Source organism: Mercenaria mercenaria, chromosome 8, assembly GCF_021730395.1.
Source record: "Mercenaria mercenaria strain notata chromosome 8, MADL_Memer_1, whole genome shotgun sequence".
Taxonomy (NCBI): domain Eukaryota; kingdom Metazoa; phylum Mollusca; class Bivalvia; order Venerida; family Veneridae; genus Mercenaria; species Mercenaria mercenaria.
The window spans coordinates 18755749-18783254 of record NC_069368.1 but is presented as its reverse complement, the minus strand read 5'-3'; the positions used below and the strand labels follow the sequence as shown (position 1 = coordinate 18783254).

Below are 27506 nucleotides of genomic sequence, written 5' to 3'. Positions count from 1 at the left end.
CTCATCTGTCACACTAGGACACACTGGCAAAATACTGATATTCTATGCTTGTTGATGTAGACAGTATATTTAAAGAATGACATAAAAATTATTCTGATGCCAAGATTGTTAGATATGCCTCCGTATATTGCACAGAATTTTCGAAAATCTCAGAAATTGTGTTATTTTAGAATATATAGTGGGAAAGTGGGAAAATAAGATAGAAACATCAACAAAATACTTTTCAAACACAGTGGATCCCAAAAGAATACAAGAATATGATAGAGTTTGAGAAAACAATTGTTCATACAGCGGAAAGCGCTCGGGTTTATTTTTAAATTTTTGACACTGTTTGAACATTTATTTTCCCAAAATCTGTGTGTATATATATATATATATATATGTGTGTGTGTATATAACCACATATACTGATCCGTGTAGAAGTTTGATGACACTTTATTGTTTCGTACGGTTTAGTTCACACACACTTATTTTAGTCATACATGTACGACGACTTTCCAGCTCTAATGACAGGCCAAGACCAGCAAGTGCCCCTCCGGAAATTATTGCACTGGCAGGTACCTGGTAAAAACCACCGTAATGACTAGATCAGGGCTCAAACACACAGAGGTAAGGGGTATGTATTTAGCTTTCTTGTGTCTGAATTAGTTTATTACACGATTAAACTATGAATAACATTATACTGGCTCCTTCTGAAGTTGAAAATACTTTGTCACATTTAAACTTATCACTTACGGCAATATGTCCCGTTCCAGACATATCCCGGTTCGCAGTCACACACTGTACCATTGCATTCTGCGAAATTATCAACACAGGTCGGCAGGGAAGTTGTGCACGGCTCGGAAACGCGTGTTCCATCTTAAAAAAAAACAACACAAACTGTTTTTCAATTGTGTATATAAAAACTACTAAATCAATCTTACCGTGGTTTAAAAATAAAATCACATCATTTGGTGTTTGCAACGACTGTTTAGAATAATCAATTCATTTGAACAATCTAAAATTGTGATGACTGTTTTCTTTCTGCGCATTCTTAACACTTTCTTTCCAAACGTTTGGAATACTAACAAATAATATCTACAAATAGGCCGAGGGGTGAGAGCAGAAGTAAATTTTGAGGGCTTAGAGCAAAACTGGTCTATCTGCTTCTATTTCTATAAATAGATAGACCAGTTTCGCTCTAAGCCCTCGATTTGTCTTTCTATTTATGCATTTAAATATCAATCATTTCGAAGAGATTAAAGAGAGGAGAATTATGTTATATTTACAGCATTCATCTCCAATTTGAACTTCCTCAGGTGGACATTCACATCTGTAAGTGTCTGAACTGCATACAAGACTGGAGTCACAAGTATTCTGTGATGGATCGCAGGCATCACAGAGATTGGATCCAACTGTAACGGATATGTAAGAGTGTTGGAACACATTTAAATGAACTTTGTGAAACAAATAGATAAGACATTTTTGCATTTCTATTAAAAGTGTTATCGTTAATATATAACTTAAAGACTGTAGGAAGTCGCACGACAGATGCTCTTAGATCAACTGTCTATGACTGGGAAGATAAACATTTTTTTTTTGGTTACAGTCTTTTGATGAACATGTATTCAGCGGATCAGACTTGTTTTTGCCCAGGGAAAATCATAACAATCGTGGCAAACGGATCTAAAATATGACAAGAAACAAATACAAAGTTAAAACTAAAATCAAGAAATATATTTGCAAACTGTGTTTCAATGTTTAGTTTTATCTGCAGTGTGTTACAAGTGTTTGCTCTATTAAGACTCTACCAATGAGGCAAGTCTACTTTCCTATCATAAACTTGTTAGCAGAGTGAAAATGCTATACAACTTACGACATCGAGACCCATTCCAATGATATCCAGCCATACAGTCGCAAATTGTACCATTGCATACAGCATAGTCGTCTACACATGTATTCAGGATACTGGTACAATCCTCGGTAACACGTGTTCCATCTTGCGGTAAGGTAATAATAGAAAGTTAATATATTTTTACCACAAAGTAAATTTCATTTCTCCTTCGCTTTGTTCGTCTATATTATTAATATGAGTCCTAGCTACGTATGTATCAATATTAGATGCGTGACGGGGTTTTCAAATTTCATTTTGCTTCCATTTTTAATTAAATTATAAATCGGCGAAACCTACAGAAATGACACCAGTTACAAACAATTCTGTTTCAGTTGCCATGGGAACCGAAACGATTTTCTGATTGCCCCATACAGCATCTCAATTTAAACTTAAAACAGATTATGGTTCGTGTATTGGAACTTCTTGAATAATCTCTTGATTGAAACCAAAGGTTTTCTATTCGTGAAAATAATACAGATAAAGCCTTTACCCTAAAAGATTATACAGAAAGACAAATTTATATTTTCAATAAAAATGGCTGCTATAACTTTTTACAATATTCAGATAGAAAAATGCAAATTTCAAACTTTTTGTACAAATACTTTTTACTTTGACTTCTTGAATATAGGCAAAATAAGAACAAGAGGGCCATGAAGGCCCTGTATCGCTCACCTGACCTGTTGACCTAAAGACCATCAAGATTAACATTCTGACCAAGTTTCATTAAGATATGGTATAAATGCGGCCTCTAAAGTGTAAACTAGCTTTTCTTTTAATTTGACCTAGTGACCTATTTTTTGACCCGACATGAGTCACATGACCCAGATTCAAACTGGACCTTGAAATCATTAAGATTACCATTCTGACCAAGTTTCATGAAGATACAGTCATAAATGTGGCCTCTAGAGTGTTAACAAGCTTTTCCTTTGATTTGACCTAGTGACCTAGTTTTTGACCCCACCTGACCCAGTTTTGAATTTGACCTATAGATCTTCAAGATTAACATTCTGACATAGTTTCATTAAGATATGGTGATAAATGTGGCCTCTACAGTGTAAACTAGCTTTTCCTTTGATTTGACCTGGTGACCTAGTTTTTGATCCTACTTAACCCAGATTCAAAAAGGACCTTGACAATATCAAGATTATCATTTTGACCAAGTTTCATAAAGATACAGTCATAAATGTGGCCTCTACAGTGTTAACAAGCTTTACCATTGATTTGACTCGGTGACCTAGTTTTTGACCCGACATAACCCAGGTTCAAACTTGACCTAAAGATTATCAAGATTAACATTCTGACAAAGTTTCATAAAGATACAGTCATAAATGTGGCCTCTACAGTGTTAACAAGCTTTTCCTTTGATTTGACCTAGTGACCTAGTTTTTGACCCCACCTGACCCAGATTTAAACTTGACCTATACAGCCTCAAGACTAACATTCTAATCAAGTTTCATTAAGATATGGTCATAAATGTGGCCTCTACAGAGTAAACTAGCTTTTCCTTTGATCTAACTTGGTGACCTAGTTTTTGACTCCACATGACCCAGATTCAAACTGGACATTGAAATCATCATGATTAACATTCTGACAAAGTTTCATGAAGATACAGTCATAAATGTGGCCTCTACAGTGTTAACAAACTTTTCCTTTGATTTGACCTGGTGACCTAGTTTTTGACCCAATATCGAACTTGTCCAAAACTTTATTGAGGGTAACATTATGACCAAGTTTCATTAAGATTGGGCCCAAATTGTGAACTCTAGAGTGTTAACAAGCTTTTTCTTTGATTTGACCTGGTCACCTAGTTTTTGCCCCCAGATGACCCAATATCAAACTCGTCCAGGATTTTATTGAGGGTAACATTCTGACCAAGTTTCATTAAGATTGGCCAAAATGTGACCTCTAGAGTGTTAACATGCTTTTCCTTTGATCTGACCTGGTGACCTAGTTTTTGACCCCAGATGACCCAATATCGAACTCATCTAAGATTTAATTGAGGGTAACATTCTGACCAAGTTTCATTAATATTGGCTCAAATTTGTGACCTCCAGAGTGTTAACAGTCAAATTGTTGACGCCGACGCCGACGACGACGGACACAGGACACAGGGCGATCACAAAAGTTCACCTTTGAGCACTTCGTGCTCAGGTGAGCTAAAAATGTTCTAACTAAAATGGCTTGTAAACTTGAGTTCGGTACATGGAAATATAATAAAGAATGGTCATAATTACAGCAGTTATTCCCAATTTGTACTCGGTCAGACGGACATTCACACGTGTAAGTGTTTGAACTACACACAAGTGGTGAGGCACATGTATCGTCTGAAGGATCACATGGCTCACAGGGTTGAGTTCCCACTGTTGATAGAGAGAAAAATGAATTGTTGATAAAGAGGAAATAGACATGATAAAATGGAGAAAAAACAACACTTTTGATGAAAAGGGCAATAAAACTCTTCAATCGCAAAATCTGACACTGCTTATAAAAACTAAAATTCAGCGTTAAAAGAGAAATAGTCTCGTTGATAAAAAGAAAAAGACACTTTGAAAATGTAAAATTAAAACTTTTGATGAAAAGGAAATAGTGCAGGGCGCAGTTGTTCGAAACTTTTACCGGCTGTTTAATTAACCGCCGGTTCAACTTTTTTTTATCTAAAATATCAGTCTTGGTGGAAAACATTGGTATAGTAATTTGATTTTTTCATTGTAAAAACATTTTATTGTCCATTATCCTTAACTCACATATTTGTTTTTCTAACCCTAGAAATAAATCAACCGTTAAATTAATCACCTGATAAAGTCTGGAACAACTGGATCCTGACGTTAAAAAGAATATAGCGTAAATAACGAGGAAACATACATGTTGATAAAATGAACAGACACAACAGACCATTTGATAAAGAAAAATACTTCATTTTCGATAGATATGAAAACTTGTTACCAAAATGGTAAAAAAGGCACAGTGCAAAAGGAGGAAAACACGTCTGCGGAACAGCAGAACATTATGCTTACAATAAGTAGATTTGTGTTTCGTATGAAAATATTTAAAGATGCTGAAATAGCTATGTATCTTGCCAAACTATGTAATAATAATGACGCCCTTCAATTTAACTGACTTGTATTAATACTCATTAAATTTCCTTTATCATTTAGCCTGCCGGCGGTAAGTGATTCTGTCTCTGAGACCTGTGCAAACTATTGTACAGGATGTTCGTAGTCTGCACTGTTCGCTATTCTGTCAGAAAATTTTCAATGAAGACCCCTTTGAATAATAAGTGGTACGGTTCAAATTAAAAGATAGACAAGTTCATAATAGAAATTTAGCAGGGTAAAGGTTAAGGAACATAACAGAAATATGTATTACCGCACACTGAACCATTCCAAAAGAATCCGTCCACACAATCACATACAGTCCCATTACAATTAGCATTCTTGTCAGTGCATGTATCCAACAGTGTTGTACATACCTCCGTGACAAGGGTCCCATCTTGATTAAATGAATAAACAATCAAATTTATCCTTAATATAAAAATATGATTAGTTCATGTACAAAAGAAATAGATAAAACATTTTTACCTACGAAATATTTATTGCTTGTTGAATAATTGTAACAGTTGAACATTGAAGTAATAAAGTCGAATAGTAAATATTCTACCTAAAGTATCTTTGATGTCACTGCATTACACTGATCTTGTGATAGGAATGGCTTACAATTGCTAATCTTGCAATAGTTTAGAAGATTTGCATTCGAAGAGGGAAAAAAACTGCATATGTTTGCCAAATACCTTATAAGTCGTTCAACTGTGGAAAAGCTACGGAACAGAGCGACTACCGGTCAAAATCAAAATGCCTAAGCAGATTTGCAGTGACATGGTTATTAAGAACTAACAATGAAAAGAGTGCGATCGTTAACTTTCAAAAATCACGAAATATGTAGTTACCATGAAAGCACTATTTGAGCAGAATAATTTAATTATATTAATTCAATCATATTTACAGCAATTATCCCCATACTGTACTTGGTCTGTTGGACATTCACATCTGTATGTATCCGGGCTGCATACAAGACTGGAGTCACACGAAGGTGTTGAAGGATCACATGGGTCACATAGATACTGTCCGACTGCGGGAAAGCAAGAACTTCTTGTAATTAAGGCAGGCAAATTCATGTATTTGTAATTAATAATTTAAAAATACAATATACGCAAAATAATGTTTAAATGCAGAACAAACAAAATTATTGCTCCTTGGTGCAACTAGAACATTAAAAGCAATATCAAATAAAACTACAGCATGCAGAGGACCTCCCGGTCGAGTGCGGCTATATTACTACACACTAAACATTACATATTACGACTTTGTCTATATAACAGTGTTTTTAATTTAAAATACTGCACAAAGTATGAATATGTAATGTTGTAAAAATAACTGAAAATAATTAGAGCTGGTAAGCTTTTTACAAAGTGTCTCTCATATATATGTCATTTTATTCTAACTTCTGATACATTCATAGATAAATTATAAATTGCGCTAGTGCTACCCGAAGAACTATATTTTACCGCTCTGCATGTTCTAGTGTTATCTGTAGACCTATTTTTACTTCTCTGTATGGTCTAGTTCTATTTCTACCAAAGGAGCTTTATTTTTACTTCTCTGCATCCTTTAGTTCCATCTGAAGACCTTTATCGTAACTTCTTTGTAAATCGATATATTTATACAGCTCTTCATGTTTTAGTTCAACATAAATCACTATATGTTACAGCTCGTCTTGCTCTAGTTCTACATAAATCGCTATATAGTTACTGCTCTGCATGCTGTTTTTGATTTATTATTGATGCGTGAAACGTCACACATGCGAAATTATAGGCCATGTTGCGACTTTCCAGCTTTTGAAGATAGAGAAAGACACAAGTGTTCCTCTCCGAGCATTATTTGTCGTAAAAGCGGACACCTGGATAAAATCACTAAAATTCCGTCAGGCAGCAAGTTGTTTCATCACATCAAAGAACTCTACATCGCGGGCGAAATTTTGAGCCCACAGCGTAGAGGGGCAAGTAATATGAAGTCAACGATCTAGACAACTCGACACGGAGTCACCCTGCATGCTCTAGTTTTATCTATAGAACTATATATTTGTTGCTTTCTTTGTTCGAATTGCATCTACGCGCAACAGTAATGTTGTTATGCATCATATTGTTTCACCTAAACTGTTATATTTGTGTTGCTCATCATGTTCTAGTTGCTCCAATAACTGTGTTGTTATTCTATATATTAGTTACATCTACAGAGCTCTGTACATTAAGAGCTATACCGTTCTTGTTCTGCATGCTTTATTTGCGTATATATAAAGAGCTCAAACTGCATTTTATTCTTTGGTTGTTGCTCACTATGAACGAAACATTGTTGATCTGCATGTATTCCCGATATAAAATAACATAAATATTAAACATAAAGTAACAGTTACCGCATATTGAACCATTCCAAAAGAAACCATCTTTGCAGTCGCAAACGGTACCATTGCATACAGCAAATTTGTCTGTACAGGTATTGATAACATTTGTACACACCTCCGTCACACGTGTTCCATCTTCACATATAAAATAAAAATGTTTTAAGAGAGAAGATGACAAAAAAGCAAACCAAAAATAACTTAAGATAGTGGACCCATAGTGACAATCAGAATTTTCCGTTTGATAACGCATTTCCGCATCCTATTTCGGAATTTCGTAATTTCACTGCTGGCTTGTTTTGAGCTACATCAACAGTCGTATAACACCTGAGTGGGATACGGAAATTACGTAACTGCACGAAAATGGCCGACAGCCAATACATGCCCAATGCCTTAATTAACTTTTTTGTTAGATATAACACTTCAATACTGTTTCAGTTCCATACTGTACAGTCAATCCAATCAGTGTTAAAAATTGTGTTAGTTTCTTTGTCAGATGATAGCAAGCACTGAAGGAATATGCTGAGTAATGCTTTCATGAACATATTAACATACAACAAAGACGTGGACATACAATATCGCTGCTAGCAGTGACATGTATTTGATTTACTACAGTGGTCCGTTAATGATGTGATTTAGAGGATCAATAGATGATGACTACAATTTTCATAATAGATATTCTGCTATCGTACCTTCAAAATAGTAAATATTTCACATACAACAGGACGGCTTCATTTCAATATCAGTTTTCTAATGTTTAATGCAAAATTGTAGAACGAATTAAGTTCTTGGTGTTAATTTTACAGAACTTATCCAGTTGTTGTCAAGGAAAAAATGCAATGCGTAATATTTATTGCGCTATATTTGTATTCACTTTTTTCTACAATCAGTGAAGACACACAAGCTATCAAAACCATTATACAGCAGAATCCTTTCTTGTGTATTTAACGTTTTTAAGAAATTGTTTTCAGAGAAACAGTGTTTATATAGGTGATAAAACAACTATACATTAACATACTTCATTTCATTTACTAGTACCATCGTAACGTGAAATTTGGAACGACAGTAATTGATTTACGCAAGGTGTTGTAAATACTAGGGATGTTTTGTTATGGCATTCTCCAGCTGATACTTACAGCATGCATCTCCAACCTGAACTTGGTCGGATGGACATTCACATCTGTATGTGTATGGGCTGCACACAAGGCTGGAATCACATGAATCTGTTCCAGGATCACAGGGGTCACAAAGGTCAGGTCCAACTGTAACAGATATCATCTGATTAAAAAAAGTAACAAAGCTACTGTAACATTTCCAGTTTGTTTATGCTTAATTGAATTTAGAAATTCTCATAAAACAATTTTTTCCTCGAATACTGCTTCTGTGAAAATCAACCAATACTCGCACTTATGACGCCTTTGGTCAAATTCCGTCAAAGAGGGATACGAACCCTTTACCGCCGAATTAATGAATGAGCAAGTTGGAATCTACAGCAAAAAAGAATTAAACTGAAAAAACAACAACTGAAAACATGCTCATTATCGTATATAAAAACTTCTGTGTTATAATTATTAGTTCAGTGTAAACCTAATAATATTGTAATGAATATATCATCATTTTCAGATTTCACAAAAGATAGATACACGTCCACGCAGCAATTAAACATGTCCAAGAGTAAATGGTGCTTAACATGTTATATTCAGGTTATTTTTTACTCGACATTAAAGTGGAATTATACGCATTTTTAAAGTAAAAATACAGCACAAATAGATATGTGTGTAAAAAGGGTGGAGGAAATTATAGTTTTTAACCCAGTATACCAAACTCTTCCTGTTACCATTACGAAATAATAACTTTTTAAATATGACTTTTCTTATTTTGACTGGGGCAGTCTTTTTAAGAAAAGTCAAACTGCTTGCATGAGTTGCTTCCCTTCAACCTCAAAAATCTCTACTTATAGGTAAGGGAGATCATTGCGTACACGACTGAAGAAATGAACTATTTTTTATAAGTCCGATTTCTTCATTTCTAAAGCATCACTTTCAAATACTTATGCGGCATTATTGTTAATTAAACACATTTAAATGCACAGCAACCGAAAACTTGCTTTTATAAAACATTCACCAAAAACACACTACGTGCTGTAAGATGCGCATAATGCCACTTTAAGTGGTTATTATATAAAATTGCGGTAGCGGTTAATGGGACCATTAAATACAGTCCCCGCACCACCGATATTCAGTTCAGTATTTTGTTTAAGCCTTTTATTTTTTGTGTCTGTTGAATTGCTAGTAAGTACACTGTTTTCATGTTTATTATTGGGCAAATATATTTTTGCTTGACGTTTGTTAGACATAACTGCTGACTGTTTTCTGACTACCGAAACTGGAGGATGCACGCTTGGGGCAGACTAAAGATCTGTTTGAGTGAACGCATCATAATATGTGTTCTTTGTTTGATTAAGATTTTGTCGATGACGAATCTGATGCTGCGTGTTTGTGAAGTGTTGTATTAGCTTTTGGCCTACCGTCTGGAAATCCAGTTCTTCGCTGTGTCACTTAGACATGAATAATTTCGATCTTCCATGTCTTGCAGTCACACAAAAACTAGGCTGAGTGTTGCTCAACGCAATTCATACACTCAGTGAACGAGTATAGGTTCTACTTTCATGACAATAGCCACTCTGGTTGCAATTTGGATACGTGTTATCTCCTTTGTACATGAAGTGTAGCAATGAAGATGATTTGGTATCTATATGGTGACTTTTGTATGCAGACAGCCAACTTTTATAAATGAGAAAAGAAATGGAGCGCTATAAGTAAGACGGGGTGGTTGTAAAGATTTTTTCCCAGTCGTATTTTTCTCATGCGCCTTGCAGCAGAATCATGTCCAGCAAGCTCTTGCACAACGTCCGTCTCTGATACACCAGCACGATCAGTACAACGGATGATCCCTGGTATGGTATGCAATGCACTGAGAAAGGCGTTATCTACAGTAGATTACGTGCATGTCCTGCGTTTTCTAATTAATTAGGTGAACTCTTGTATGCATTTGCCTAACAAAGGTCTGTACACCAGCTATACTACTGAATGTTTTTTTTTTCAATAAAAAAAGATGTTTGTCATTTTGAAAGTGTCGTCAGTAGGCTGAATCAGCAGAACCCATGAAAAATGCCATGTTTCCTGTGACTGACCGGTGAGAATTCGGCCGTGGAGAAGAATTCTCACCTTCTGTGCTGTCAGGGTCTGTTTCGGTGTGCGATCACTCATTTTCATATTTTTTGTCTGCATTTAAATAACTGAGATTCTTCACACTCAAGCCCCATCCGCCGCGAAGTCCAACAAAGGGACACATAAACAGAGCGGACACACTGCTCATACATGCTAGAGATTCTGTAGAAATATACTCTCACAAGAGTTTTACGATCTAATTCATATCAGCAGCTGTATTGCAAAACAGAAATACGGAATTTAAAGATTACGATTTTACCCGCCCAATAGGCCCTAAGCCACCGCCTTCTAGTTAAGAAGCAGACACACTACTCATCATACAATATGCAACCACTGAACACCCATTTTGACCATTGGCAATATCGTACATATCTGACTGGGTTGAAAACAAACTCAGAAGGTCTCCATTCTCAAAGACATTTTCTGATTCATAACAAAAGAAAAAAGCTTTGGAAAATTACTTACGGCAACGTGTACCATTCCAGATAAAGTCTTCTCGGCAATCACAGACTGTGCCGTTACATTCAGCGTACAAGTCGACGCAAGTGGGTAGGGAAGTGGTACAACGTTCAGTTACAAGCGTTCCATCTTAAAAAAAAAGAGAGAATAAAGTTAAACATATTGCACTACACGTAGCCAACAATAGCATTTGATGATTTATGAGATATCTAGGATTATATCATTCATTTATAATTACAAATCATAAAACTTTTTTCGGAAACACAACTAGAAAGCTAGAATTGATAGCAAATTTTACGCCAAACTTTAAATAAAAAGTAAAATAAGCACTGTACTCGCACTATAAATCAGATAGACGGACCGTTATAGAATATAACGATATTACATACTCGTGAAAATCATGCAATTGTTATTAAAATAGTTAAATGATATAAGGTAAACACTACTATGGAACTTGAATAGTATGGTGGCTTATTTCTACTATAGGTGTATAGGTAAGATTCGCAAATATTTTGTAGCATGATGAGCGTACGACTAGTTTAATGTTAATACAAACAGTTATTACTAATATGGTTCAAGTTTGCACAACTTTCTGGATAGTCATTTTAGTGTCAATTAGTTATTAGGTCGGTTATATTTCTAGAAATAATGTCAGAACCTAAAACTAATTCCAACATAAAGTTTTATTGATGAGTTATAATCTTTAGTTATTTATGCACCGCAGGTAAAATGTCCTCAAAAGAAATCCTAGCCAAACTCTGAAAATTAGGTGATATCTAAGGGCAGCTTCCATTACATTTTAATTTTAGTACTGCAAATTTATCTAAAATAAAATCCATTTAACGAAATATTAATTTCTTTATTCACATGCATGCAATACATAATAAAGCAGTTCAAGAAACATTTTAGAAATAATTACTGTAGCTGTTTATGAATTTCGAACAAATATTGATGTTATCAAGTACCCCACCCATCTACAGTATCATTGCGTTTACATGTTTATTTCACGAGTCCCTTTGGATGTCTTTTTTTTCTTGTTTCTGACTTTGAGATACACATTTTAGAGTTCAATCCCTTTTAGCTCCAAAGCCGACGAGTTTCTTTTAGAAATCTTTATGAATAAATTTGTTAGAAATTCTATGTTCCGAATTCTGCCACCCCGACGCTTTTTGACAAAGATGGTAAAATACTAATCGTATCCTACGCGTGCTTGACAGAAATCTTAAAATACATTTTTCTGATATGAAAAGAAAACAATATCTCAAAAATGTGACATGATATTTTTGAGGACTTTTTTTTCTGTGTTTCACTTCCTCACATACTACTTATTCCAACCAAAACATTTATGTTGGAATCAGTTCAACCCCAAAAGTTAAAATGACCAGCTTATATAAGTAAAACTAACAAAAAAGCTCCGGTAGAACGAACCGCCTAAAGCGATTTTTATTGTAACACGAAAATCCGCATATTTAGTTTGGTTTTGGTACCGATACTAAGTTAACTAGACTAATTTGGAGATTATTTGAGCCGCACCATGAGAAAACCAACACAGTGCATTTGCGATCAGCATGGATCCAGACCAGCCTGCGCATCCGCGCAGTCTGGTCAGGATCCATGCTGTTCGCTAACGGTTTCTCTAATTGCAATAGGGTTTGAAAGCGAACAGCATGGATCCTGACCAGACTGCGCGGATGCGCAGGCTGGTCAGGATCCATGCTGATCGCACATGCACTATGTTGGTTTTCTCATGGTGCGGCTCATTTCATGGTTACGTAGAATGTTTTCTTTCAAAAACCTAAGACAGGATATTAACATCATAGAAAGTTAAGAAGACAGAAGAGACTAATTATCTTAACCATGTCCTTAAAAAGAGTCTTTTTGTTTTGGTTTCGGTGGGTTTACACCGACACAATTAAGGTCATATTGCGACTTTTCCAGCTTATGATGATGCAGGAAGACCCAAGGTGCCCTCCCAGGCATTGTTTTTATCATGGCTGGGCACCTGTGTAGAACTTCCGTGTAGCAACCGGATGGTTTCTTCGTAAAGATGAATTCTACATCCGAAGCAAGTTTTCGGATATTTGAATTGGTTTTGAACCCTCCGGGCACTGTTTCAAGCAGAATCGGGCATTTGGACTGATCCAACGACCTTCCTTAAGCCAGCTTCCTCACATGAAGAATTCTACACCCCAAGCGAAATTCAAAACCCATACTGGTTAAACCCCGATAGTCATTCCGAGCCACGGATGCCCCTAGTGTACAATCAATATAGGTATCATGCAAAAGCTATACTTACAACATTCGTCTCCAATTTGAACTTGATCTGCTGGACATTCACATCTATATGTGTCAGAGCTACATACAAGATCCGATGCGCACGAAGGTGTTGACGGATCACATGGGTCACAAAGATCATCTCCAACTATGAAAACATTAAAATAAGCATATCAATTACAATGGAAATGGAAAACAATGTTGATTAATATACCATATCTTATCAATACACTTTTAAAGAACAACTTTAAACAGAAATGTTTCATAAACACTAGTGTAAAAGTCGCAAAAATGCTATTATATTCAATGTCTATATGCGCTATAATTCAGATTAATCAAATCTCAAAAGAAAAAATTTGGAAGCATTTAAAGTGGAATTATACGCATTTTTCAAGTAAAAATACAGCACAAATAATATGTGTGAAAAAGGTGAGAAAATTATAGTTTTTTACCAGTATAAGAAACTCTTCCGTTACCATTACGAAATAATAACTTTTAATATGAATTTTCTATTTGATGGGCAGTCTTTAGGAAAGTCAAACTGCTTGCATGAGTTGCTTCCCTTCAACCTCAGAAATCTACTTATAGGAAGGAGATCATGCGTACAAGACTGAAGAATGAATTTTTTAAAGTCCGATTTCTTATTCTAAGCAACATTTCAAATACTTATGCGCATTATTGTAATTAAAACATTAAATGCCAGCAACGAAAACTTGCTTTTTAAACATTCCAAAAACATAAAGTGCTGTAAATGCGCATAATGCCCCTTTAAGGCAACGAAATTATAGTGGAATTATTGGTCTGTAAAGTCAATGAAGGTGCGCTATCACACCAAACATTATTTATGGCCCCCGTTTAATTTCGGAGAAAACAATCAAAACTACAAAATTATCGATTTTTCAAACAGAGCATATTAGTATGAGCGTTTAGTACAGATAGTTGGATACGTTAAACCGAACTGTATTATAACATTGATCGGGATCCATAATCCAATAGAATCAGAAATAATTGCAACAATGAGTCAAAGTACGGGGCAAAGTTTATGATTAGTGCGAGACAAATAATTCGGCCATTTTATTAAACTAAATGTCGTTTTTTTTGTCATTTGTGTAATTAAATATCAGTTTTTGCAAGTCTTCAAATTAGTGTGTGTAGCCACTTACGACAACGAGAACCGTTCCAGATGTATCCCATGATACAATCACATATTGTACCGTTACAGTCGGCAAAGTTGTCAATGCACGTGTCCAATTTAGTTGTGCATGGTTCAGTTACACGTGTCCCATCTTTGAAAAAAATAAATAACAGCGTGTCAATATGTTCAAAACCCCCAAATAGTTTGCTTGTTAATTGAAATGAAATAACAACATTGCATAGTCGTTGTATTTTGTGTTGATAAACGTTACAAGGCATGTGACATTATCTAGCCTCCAACCCTACAAGTTTCTGGCATTTCTATTAGTTAAGAGACGTCACGTGCTGGTCCAATATATTCAATACCATATCGGGTAGGTAACCTTCTGAAATAGACTTTGTAGTGGTGTCAAGTTAACCAGGCTACTAAAGTACAAGGTAGTTAAAGTACAAAGTAGTCGCCGACAAGATAAGATCACCACATGATTTGAAAGTGACCACGCATACTCTTTTTCGTATCAAGTTCTAAATAATTTCACGCCAGATACGAATTTCCTTGACAATTTATATACAGTCACAAACAAACCATGCTACTAATAATAAATAATTGACTATTTCTGGGAAAGTTGGTTCCTTTGGCATATTACTCTGAGACTCTCTCTTTCTCTCTCTCTCTCTCTCTCTCTCTGACATTTCTCTAAACACTTAAGTATAACTGCATATGAATGGTTATTCTTTCAAAATATATATTTCATTTATTTAAGATATTTAATGTATAAAACGCAATCATGTATACATAACACCTTTAAGGACTGATACTTAGCGATATTAATGAAATTGTATTGTTAAATCACAACAGTTCAGAAATATACAAAGAACAACGGGCAGTCGGATTTGGGAAATCCAGTGCTTGTGTTTATACGAAAGGTTTGTCTACACACTAATTGATAGATCAAATGCTTCGAATATTGCGAGACAATATTTGATAATTACAGCAGTCATCTCCGTATTGTATTTGATCTGTCGGACATTCACATCTGTATGTGTACGGACTGCAAACAAGACTGGCGTCACACGATGGTGTTGCAGGATCGCATGGATCACAAAGGTCTTCTCCAACTAAAACAAATGATGATACATGCTGAACTATCACAGCGGTGTTGTTACACGTCTTCGAGGGACATGTACTGATAACTTATTCTATACAGTGGCTTAACTGGCTATTTTCTAGCCGTTATTAGCATGTGTATGCACATTTGATTCCCGAAAATATCTACATTTTACTTAATAATGTGAATTTTAAGTGGGTCGCGTTAATTTTATTAAATGATGAAAAGTGTATTATACACATTTTTTACAGTTGTCTTATCATACACTAATCAAATATCTTACTTCTTTGAAATTCACTGTCTGAGACATATAGCTGTTCATCTAAATGCTGTGTATTATTGTTATCATGTTATTTTTCAAACGTTGAATTAATACCGAGACACACTAACCTCTTTTGTTCAAAACGGTTTTAGAAAAAAACATCAATTTTACACTGTGAAATCATTTAACGACGTTGTTATAAAATGTCGTCGTTGTGGTAAAACGACTTTTTCAGGAGGACATTAATATTTGTATTTCAAAGTTTATAGGTAAGATAACTGTATTGTTTTGTTCGTTAGAATTAAATTCCGTAGACTGACGCAACCATAAAGACCACGAGACTTAGTTTCAACGAAAATGAATGCTTTCAAGGTACTTCAAGGTATCTAGAAGTAATTTTTGATAATGATACAATCTAATTGACAGAATTTGTTTTTAATTAGTCCCCCATTAGACGGCGTTTGAATTATGAAAATGAAGATTATGTGAGCCTACTAATAATTATTGACACAGACTCTTACAAACTGCGCTTCAAGAAAATGACGCTGTCTATGGTAAGGTAGCTTTATTGAATTTAAGAAACTCTAAAGACAGCGTTCTAATATTATGTTCAAATAGAGACCTAACTATTTTAACGACATTATGCTAATAACATATTATTACCGCATTTAGAACCATTCCAGACAAATCCTGGTTTACAGTCACACACTGTTCCGTTGCAAATGGCATAACAGTCGGTACACGTATCCAACAAAGTTGTGCATGGCTCAGTAACGAGGGTCCCATCTGCATAAATTCGGTTATATATAGTCACTTCTCATAAAAAATTCTAGTCTTAATGTCCTCCAAATTTATTTCCTTAAAACTATAAAACTCTTCCCCAGAAGTTAACTATCGGTCTGTTTTACTCAAAACATTTGATTATTTTTTAATGATAATTTGACCAAAAAACATGAAATTTTGCAAATTATACAATACAATTACGTCAAAAATATGAAAATATAAAATCGCATAAATAGCTTTACACCAGTAATCGCCTAAAAGCACTTGGTCAAATTATGTAAATGACAAAATTATAACATTACAGCATTCATCTCCATATTGTACGCGATCTGTCGGACATTCACATCTGTATGTATCCGGACTGCACACAAGTCCTGGTCCACACGATGGTGTTGAAGGATCACATGGGTCACATGGATCTTCTCCAACTGTAAGTAGAAATATGTTCTCTAGGTTATCCCCACACAGTAAAAGCAATCGATACATATAATGTATTGTGCGCATGCGTGAATACCTTTTGTTCCTGTGCTAATGCGAAAATTGGATGCGTTTTACAGCAAGACTTTTTAGCAACTTTTGTATGTAAAATACGGCGGCTTCTATGCTTTTGATGGAGGCGGAAGACCCTTATGCCCCTCTGGACATTATTTAAGACACAAGCAGTCGCAATGGTAGAACCATCAATCTTCCGAGAAACTGTAAAACGTTCACACATAAATAAGTCTACCCGATTAGGGATTTAACCAACAGAAATAAGGTTTAAGTAAGTTTGTGGCCATAATCATGCTGCTGTGTAATCATTGTAGATATATCTAAACAAATGTGAAATAACTGATCCTTACCACAAATTGACCCGTTCCAAACGAATCCGGGTAAACAGTCACAGATCGTTCCGTTGCAACCAGCATTGTCGTCAATGCACGTCGGATAGACAGGTGTACATACCTCCGTCACACGTGTTCCGACTTCATTCATGAAAATGTATTAAGTAATTCAATATCAAACTTACAGTAAAATATGGACGTACATTATTAATCATTAATTACTGCACTAGTTTTTCTATTAAATAACACTTATACATAATCAACCAGATAAAACTTGATGGGAAATGCATATACATGTAAATCAAAATTTGTAGACAGAAAAAAAATGATAGTAAGTTGTTGGCCAATCTGACTAAAGTACTTGATCTTCTAAACGAAGATCTGAGAATGACCCATTCACATTCGTCTTCTGTATATTTTGGATTTCCAATATTGCTATTTTTATTTTCGCAAATCTATTTTTATTTGAACAAATCAGACGACTTGTATCAACAAGCATTTGGCTGAGCCATCAAAATAGTGCCAAATGTCAAAACTAAGAAAAATGTGCAGTCAGTCCAGGGCTCGAACCCGGGACCTCTCGCTTACAGCGCGACTGCCCTACCGACTGAGCTAACCGGCTGTCTGACACTTTACGTATACCATGACATATGATTTCTTTCAAAACAAGAGGGCGTAGTCGCGATGTGGTCGTCGTAAGAATTGTAAATATGAAAAACCCAGGCTAAATATAGATTTACAAAATGTTGTAAAAAAGGCTCTTATGCGCGGATAGGAAGGGTCTATCAGTACAAGGCCTTCATTCATAAGAACGTCTCTTCAAAATACCTAAAGCGTAGGACGTAATTATAACATTACTTATCAGATTGGTTGTTTTGCAAAAACACTTATAATTAAATCAACCATAAAGTTGATAAACACAATAAAGATGTAAAACAAAAAAGAGTAAGTGTTGCAATAACATAAAACATAAACATAGTCTTAAAATTGTGAAAATTGACAGGGAACATGATATAAATAAAAAAGTATTACTCAGATTTTATTATACTTAATAGGTTCTATCTGATTCTAAAACTTTCGATTTTTGACATACATCTGTGAGCATGCAACTTTGAAGTTGTACTATGAAAAAATGACAGTGACTATCACTTGAACTTGTAACTACTTTAACAACATGACAATTATCTTACCATTGAACATTTAACATTTTAACAAAATGTCTCAATACAAGTTTGTACAGTACTTCAAGACCCACCACAGAATAAACGTATTCTTTTGTATTTCAATGATGGTAATTATACACGAATTGCATGATAAAAAAGTGAAATACAAGTACAAACTGACAGTGACATATGTCAGGCCAAGACAATGTGTTTGATGTTTAAACATTTTAATGAATGAATTAGCATTATGCACAGATTTTGATGTCTTAAGTTGAGTTTAGACCGCACTTTGTTTCTACAAAGAGAGATAGTTATCTATCTATGTTTTAAACCTATACTGGAAAGAGACTGATTATTTTGATAAATTTAAATATCATTATGGGAAATAATTTTATTACAGCAGTTGTCTCCAATCTGAACTTGGTCAGATGGGCATTCACATGTGTGAGTGGTTGGACTGCATACAAGCGGCGAATTACATGTAGATGTCGAAGGATCACATGGATCGCAGAGATCATTGCCAACTGTAAAGGAAAGATAATTCGAAGTTAAGTTGTCATTATTGATAAAGGTTAAACTTTCGGTCCATTTTGGTATTTTGAAATCTGCTATAAAACAATTACGATTTGTACAAGTCCGACAACAGTAATCCGGTGTTTGACTGCTCTGGAGTTTTGCACGATCAGATATAAGCTATCTGTATGAATCTGGAGGTAATAAATCTTGGTTAGCAGAGGAAAGTTTGGTACAAGTCTCTAACCATAACAGCAAAAATGATTTTACAAGGCTGCTTGTAAGACCAATAGGCAAAACAATATTTTAGAAGAAAAGAATGTCGCCATCAATTTCATATCATATGTAGCATAGCACTGCGTTTTTGGGAAAATCAACACGCTAAATTACATAGACAATATCCAATAGCTAAAGTCACGTTACTGGAACGCAGACCCATAACACAGAGCCTTACAGTAGTATGTCGTACTGATGTCTACAAAACTGATATGTGCACTGAAACAGATAAACAAATGGAGGACAAATTAAACAAATAAAGGATCATATATTCAATTTTACAATAATGGAATCTGGCTTAAGTCGGTCCTAAGGGCGTGAGGGGTTTGCACATTACATTATCTCTCATAAACAGGCTCAATCAACCCATGTGTGATATTATTTTGCTTGGTTGCTTTCTATGTTTCCACAGGATCTTATAAATTTTATTAACCATTAGAACAGCAGTTTTCGTGCCATTTGGCGACTGTTGAAAGTCTCCCCGTACTAGTGTTAATATATTTTCGAATCTTGGAATACATAAAAGATTTCTACTTAAGGCGGCGCTAGGGGTCGTGGGGGTTGTTGCACATTTCATTGACTCTATCAAAAGAAGTAAACTATTATTTTGCTTGGATGCGTCCTGCAATTTTTAAAAGGATATTCTTTTAGATTTTATCAAACAAGTAAAGAAAGAAACAGTTCAATACTTACGGCAATGGGTACCATTCCACGTAAATCCTGGAAGACAGTCACATATTGTTCCATTACATGCCGCGTAGTTATCAGAACACGTGTTCAACTCAGTTGTGCATTCTTCTGTTACACGTGTCCCATCTTCAATAAAACCCAGTATCACGTGTTAAAATTGTATAGTGAATCGCGCTTTTGCCGTTTCTCGGCAACTCAAGTGCCGTTTTACCGAAGTACATCGAAATTAAAACGAAATCTTACGTGTATTTACAAATGTAAGTAATTCGAGACAATCCACTGGATGTGAAATATATCAACATCTAATTGCGACAACATATTTTTCTGTTTTGCAAAGGGCTTTATATTTAATAAAAAATAAGAACAGGACAAAAAGAACTGTCCAGCTTCTGGAAGTCAAAAAAACATTCAATACACATCATGTTTCGAAACAGATAATCAAAAGCGTTAATAATATTATTTTTTGCACTTAAAAACAGTATACTCTTCATAGAAATTAAAAGAATGCTTTCTTCAGCGACTTCCCTTATACCATGCTTATTCCTTTTAGCATCATCATTGTACCTGTATTCACTATTATAATGAAACCGATAAGCATTGTTAAAGTGACACTCTTGTAGTTTACAATTAGATTTTAAGGCCATTTACGGGAAAACACACCCCGCGCACAGCATGTAATTAACAGCATATCCTCAGGCAAACTTACAACAACTGTCCCCATATTGTACTTGATCTGTCGGACATTCACATCTGTATGTATCCGGGTTGCACACAAGACTGGAATCACACGAAAGTGTTGCAGGATCGCATGGATCACATAGGTTCGGTCCAACTGAAAGAAAACAAAGATAAGTTACGTGGTGATGATATCATAAATTCTGCTGACATGACGAAATATTTACACCTGGGTGTAACACTTGCCTTCTTGCAATATTTGCGTAGGCGCAATATTTATAGGATTTTGTTCGCTTGCAGTAAAGGTTTCTAAGTGCAAATGCCTTTATCTTTTATTTTCTTTGTTTGGAATACTAAATTAGACAAGTAGGTTCCTTTGTTTTAAGAAACTTTACACAATTGTAATTAATTATGAGATTGATAAAGTTAAGACATAGTATGGTACACCGCAGACATTTTTCAATATAGCAGCATCTTCAGGAAACTGAAGTTTCATACCCTGCTTAATTTCTATAATGAACTAGTCCATCTTTCAATTTGGACAGTACCATTAACTGTTAAAAGGGGTACATACCAAGAAGACACTAGCTGAATGGCGAACAGTGCAGATCATGCACAGATTGCACGGATGGGCAGGCTGATCATGATCTGCCAGAATCAATCGTGTCCAGCATGATAAGGGTTAAAATCATTGTGCAACAGACAGTTTTACATCTTGTTGAAAATATATTCATTACTTGAGATGAAATATTTTATAATTTATATGTTTAGAATATGTAATATTTTTTCTTACGACAATGAGAACCATTCCAAATGAATCCTGGCTCACAGACGCATATTGTGCCATTACATATAGAATTATTGTCACTGCACGTTGATAGACTGTTTGTGCATGGTTCAGTGACACGTGTTCCATCTGAAATAATGGATTCCGAAGTAGAATGTATCAAGATCGTAGTACAGATATTCTATAAGATGATATGATTCAAAAAGCATGTTTTATACAGACTACGTAACAATATCTTAATTTGAATGAATTCTGTAATGATATGCTCATCCAAGCTAAAAGGTCCGTCTTAATACACCTTACAAAGAATAAACATGGATAAATATCCAACAGGAAAAGCCACGGCTCCCCAAACTACAACCCGACAACAATGTACGCATGCGCAGTCACACGACAAACATATAAACAAAGCAAAATATGATATTCTAACGCGACCATACTTTGTCAATTTTTCAGAGGGTATTAGTGTATATAGACATTGAACTTACCAGACGAGTTGAATAAAACAATAAAAACAATAAAAAACGAGGCTCTGCTGAGCATTTTATTAATTTTATTTAACAAGTTTAATAACTTCAATGCGTAAAGACACAAATGTAATATTCTTTTAATCACAGGTAAGCTTTTCCTGCTTCTTCTTTCCTTTACCTAATACAGACAAAGTCAATTCAACCAACGCCACCTATACTTAGAACGACGTAAAAGTCAAAGCTTTATTAAACTAATGTAATACCTAAAACTATGTAATGGCTTTACTTCACTCCTACAACGTCAAACATGTGAAAGATACGATTTATGACATTTCTCACATGTTTAGAATATACCTGTTTGATAACATTTTCAAATTCTAACAAAGTCGAACAATGCAACAGTAGAATTTCATTTATTTTACGGCTACTTTAAGTTCACAAAATCACGCGAAAATTATGGGGTTTTTTTTGTGTGTGAGATTATATCATTTATAAGGATTCCGAGGTGTATGTGTTGATTTTCCATGATATTTGGTCAAATATCAATCCAAATTTAAACTTCTTTCTCAGGTTTTACAGAAGAAAAAAGTCATATTGTTTATTATGAAATTTTGTGATGTAATACTAACAACAGTATTATTATGTTAAAATCAACCCATGGCATGTTTGTGCCATTCTCGCATACCAGAGGTCTAACATGGTTCCCCGGACGAACTCGTGATTTTGACGAACCTCTGATGGATGAGAATGGTTTGCGCTTACGCTGTTTACAAATAGTTAGGTATAAACGGCTGGAAAATGGTGTATGTGTTATTGGCAACATAATTGTAAAAAAAATACCGGCTATATTTCATACTTACAGCACGTATCTCCGTATTGTACTTGATCTTCTGGACACTCGCATCTATATGTGTCTGAGCTGCATACTAATGAAGGATCACATGATGGCGTCAATGGGTCACATGGGTCGCACAGATCTTCTCCAACTGTATAATAACATTGTACTATATTAAACAATATTTAATGCAATATTCGTACTTAAAATCCCGAAAGTCGTAAGTATTTCACTGTAACATTACAGAAACGTTTAAACATGTTAAACCAAAAAAAAAAAGAAGATGTAAGAGGTAGTCAGATAAAAAATTTCTGATTATCTACAGAATGCCTTTGTATATTAGTGTTATAAATTTCCTACAAATGGAGGTAACAAACAGTGTCAAACTGTATTATTAAAACAATTTGTAACCACATTTAAATCACTGAATAGTGTGTCATTCTGGGTAAAATTAATACATATAGCCTTGGATTAGATGACATTTATGACAAAAGGTATTTATTTACATTCTAGTAAAATAAAGTTCAACCTTAAATCACATCAAAAGCAATGTAACAGATGATGTAACAGTGTGTAACTTAGATATTAGTGCAAGATAAACAACTTCCCTAAAACCAGATACATTATCACATTATGTATGGGGGCCTCCGTGGCCGAGTGGTTACGGTCGCTGACTTCTAATCACTTGCCCCTCATCGATGTGGGTTCGAGCCTCACTCGGGGCGTTGAATTCTTCATGTGAGGAAGCCATCCAGCTGGCTTACGGAAGGTCGGTGGTTCTACCCAGGTGCCCGCTCGTGATGAAATAATGCACGGAGGGGCACCTGGGGTCTTCCTCCACCATAAAAACATAAAAAGCTGGAAAGTCGCCATATGACCTATCATATGTCGGTGCGACGTTAAATCAAAAAAAAAAAAAAAAAAAATACCATAATATAAAACAAGATATAACAAAATAAATTACGGCATTTAGAACCATTCCAGATATATCCAGCTACGCAATCACATACTGTTCCATTGCATCCGGCAAATTTGTCAATGCACGTAGGAAGGCTTGTCGTGCATGGCTCACCAATAAGTGTTCCATCTAGATTTGAGTTATAAAAAAGCTTATGTCAGGCTTCTGAGCAGTTCAAAAATAAACAAAACAAAGTTCTAATGTGAATCATCAGTTCGTTTCTAGAGTACATTTTAACCCTTAGCCTGCTAAACTTCTAAAACGGACTGGTCCATCATTCAATTTGGGCAGTACCATTTATTATTCGAAGGGGTACAGGCTGATCTTGGTCTGCACTGGTCGCAAAGGCAAAATCACTTGCCGCCAGCAGGCTAAGGGTTTTAAAAAACAATGAGGTTTAGGAAACATTTGTATGAAAATAGCTGTGAAAATTTTTGTACAATTGTTTCAAAGGAGTTTCAATAAATTATAGACTCGATCCAAAACACTTGAAATAGAAATTTTGGATAAGACCTACATTTACTCGCGTTTCTAGTGCGTAGAAGTGGGAGACCTCTGTGTCGCGTTCTATAAAAAGCAACTATGTATTTAATACCCAAATGGAATCCCTCACTTTTACATTCGTTTAATTCTAAACAGTTTTGTTCTTTTTTGAAAACAACAAAACAACTAACTGCGACTGGTGTACACGTTCTTACTTCGCGTCTGAACGCACGCTACATACGGTATAAGAAATGTACATTTAAATGCATGCATCCTATATCATTACGTGACAATTGTAAATATATTTAGTCCGTCTTGAAAGCGTTGTGACCACTTTAATGTTCCATTCCGTCTCTGCGTGACGTTATAGCCTTGTGAGTTTATTTGAAATTGTAAATATATACATGGGCCGCATTTGTTAATTGTTTCAATGTAAGTATGTTCTTTTTGTACAGAACATTTCAACTACATACATATAAAATCTATGTGAATGTCATAACTGCAAACAAAATAAATGCATATTTACAGCATTTGCCTCCAATTTGCACTTGGTCGGTGGGACATTCACACCTATATGTGCTTGGATTGCATACAAGACCTGTTCCACAAGATGGTGTCGAAAGGTCACATGGGTCACATGGGTCGGTTCCAACTGTTAAAACAATGTTTACATGAAATCAATTTAAACTTTGGTTTATTATTAATCAATATCAATTTCATACACATTCAAATGATTTTTTTTTTGTTGATATTTATCCAAAATGACTACCCCAGTCATTGTAGCTCTTATTTTAAATTAATTTTCATCTGTTTTTCTTTACTTTGCTTATCAAAATGCCTCTGCTTATCTGTCAAGTATAACTTAACTTGCATAAAAAGACGTCTGATTGAGTGACATGTATTTTATATCATATCCCATACTTCCCAAGGGAAGTGATAATGCAAAAAATATAAGCCAAATGTCTTTTGGGCAGACTACAAGATGAGGTATAACTTGCGTACTACGCTTATTTGTCCTAATAAGCATGACAATGTTGCAAGTCGAGTTTGTAATTTTGGTTTGTAAAATAATAAAATTTTGTTATCTCAAGTGATATAAGATGTAATCATCTAAGAGAATGGCCAACAATTAATTATCCCATTCCTTGTAACAAATAAATAAATTCTGTATTAGTGGATAACCCATTTCCCAAACTGATTATAGAAATGTTAAAATATTGCAGGGTTTCATCTTTTAAATTACCAAGATCGTCAGAAAGTGAGAGATAAATGAAAAATTCGATTATTGCTTTCAAACATCAAATGTAAAAAGTTTGATATTTTCATCTAAGAATAAAGCAATTTACGGCATTTTGTGCCATTCCAAACATATCCGGGTTTACAGTCGCATATTGTGCCATTACATTCAGCACTGCAGTCAATACATGTGGGTAGACTCGTTGTACATGGTTCCGTCACACGTGTTCCATCTGTAATTCGGAAACCAAAATGCTTGAATGCACATACCGTACGTGTTTCATATATTGTTACACAATAATAACGTAACAAATTTCCTAATGCAACACCTGATTTTAGCCAATATCTTACAAATTTCTGAAAATACACTTAGTTTAAACATATTTATTCCCAAAATAGTGTACATATATTTATACGTATGACATACTGTAGTGAAGACAAAACAGGAAAGGATAAGCATGAAAGGCAAGTGTTATAGAATTCTTCCCCTTTTGCGGACAAAATATAACAGTATGGGCATATCGAGCTTTAATCTGTAATGGGGCTAGGAATATAGTCTTAAGATATGAAAAAATAGATACATGAAAAAAAAATATTAATCGCTGTGAATGTAAAAAATGGAAAGGGGACAATGTATATGGTAGAAGGAAAGTATTTCCATAAATGTAGAGATTAGAACAAGTCAAAAGTAGAATAGAAGAGAGAAAGTGGGAAGAAATGGGAATGTCTCAGGGTTGCTGACCAAATCTCTTACTTTCGGAAATATATGCCTGTACATGAGTAAATATAGTCATGTTATTCTGATCAGATAGGTCTGGGTTTCCAAACAAAATAGTATCCAAGTCAATTTCGAAATTCCGCAGATTATTAAGAAGATCGTTGCGACAAAGATCGAAATTTCTGCATTCAAAAAAGAAATGGAAATTAGTTTCCATCTGTCCACACTGGCATAATGGTGTAGGAGAAATACTTTTTTAAATAAAGATGTTGATTCAATGCACTGCACTTAGTTCGTAGTCGTGTATGGAGCACCTTTGAATTTTTTCACAATATTAAAAAGAAATGCTGCGAATAATATTCTTTTAATAGCAGCATGAAATAGTATTTATTATGTTGTTCTTTAAATGACCTTATCACATTCTTATAAACGACATTAACATATACATAAAGAAAAATTACGCTTTTTATATGTGTGACTTTTTTAAGGAAGGGATTAAGTTTGTAAAATAAACAAAATTATATGAGGACACATCTTAATATTGTTGAAAGTTTAATATATTTTTAGAACTTATTTCGAACTTTCAAAAATGTTATTTTTTTGAAAATATAAACAAAATGATTTGTTAAGTATTAGTATACTAACTCTAGATGCACGTGCTCAGTACATTTGTAGTGCTTCCATGACAGGTGTGCGATCAGAAGTATATATGTATAACAGTGCAGAAATATACACTAAATCTTAAAAAAGGTTATAGTTAAGTTGATTAAACATATCATTATCCCAGTTCGATTCAAAGTAGCTATCTATTTTACACGTACCATGTTTAATTTACTGTAAATCTACATCTTTAATACGATCGTTGACCAACAAGTGACTTTTATTGCGAGCTGCTTGGAATGACTTCCAGATTATGAGTCAGGGGTATATTTCATTCAATTAGGGTTGTATTTACTGATTAGTAGGAAAGACCGCTATGTCTCACGTAGATCAAAATATATTTAGTAGGTAAATACTAAAGCAGAATAAATAATATAATTACAGCATGAATTTCCGATTTGAACTCTGTCCGTTGGACATTCACATCTGTATGTGTCTGAACTGCATACAAGACTGGGGTCACACGAAGGTGTGGAAGGATCACATGGGTCACATAGGTCCAATCCAACTGTAAGTCAAAACGCAGATATACATAAATATAATTATTTTATTGATACAATATTTGTGACGCAGTGCACTGTCCTCAAGGAAAAGTAATGACTGTCGTCTAGGAAAAGACAGAACGCTAAACAAAAAAAAAATG

The 27506-nt window shown here is 34.8% G+C and overlaps 1 protein-coding gene across 1 annotated transcript in view; it reads right to left on the bottom strand.

Annotated features, from left to right (window-relative positions):
- Positions 1–25712, bottom strand: part of LOC123565479 (transmembrane cell adhesion receptor mua-3-like) — a 102191-nt gene extending 76479 nt beyond the window's left edge. Inside the window, exons 1-23 of the mRNA XM_053549483.1 lie at positions 25596–25712; positions 24776–24901; positions 23773–23895; positions 22834–22959; positions 21510–21632; positions 20748–20873; positions 20045–20167; positions 18961–19086; positions 17418–17540; positions 16878–17003; positions 16456–16578; positions 15415–15540; positions 14451–14573; positions 13310–13435; positions 11020–11142; positions 8461–8586; positions 7340–7462; positions 5873–5998; positions 5240–5362; positions 4108–4233; positions 1856–1978; positions 1269–1394; positions 736–858 (exon numbers count right to left, since the gene is read on the bottom strand). Coding sequence (XP_053405458.1) covers positions 736–858; positions 1269–1394; positions 1856–1978; positions 4108–4233; positions 5240–5362; positions 5873–5998; positions 7340–7462; positions 8461–8586; positions 11020–11142; positions 13310–13435; positions 14451–14481 — 1276 coding nt within the window. The 5' untranslated portion in view covers positions 14482–14573; positions 15415–15540; positions 16456–16578; ... (8 more) ...; positions 24776–24901; positions 25596–25712. The remainder of the gene's footprint in view (positions 1–735; positions 859–1268; positions 1395–1855; positions 1979–4107; positions 4234–5239; positions 5363–5872; positions 5999–7339; positions 7463–8460; positions 8587–11019; positions 11143–13309; positions 13436–14450; positions 14574–15414; positions 15541–16455; positions 16579–16877; positions 17004–17417; positions 17541–18960; positions 19087–20044; positions 20168–20747; positions 20874–21509; positions 21633–22833; positions 22960–23772; positions 23896–24775; positions 24902–25595) is intronic.
- Between the last annotated feature and the right edge of the window lie 1794 nt (positions 25713–27506).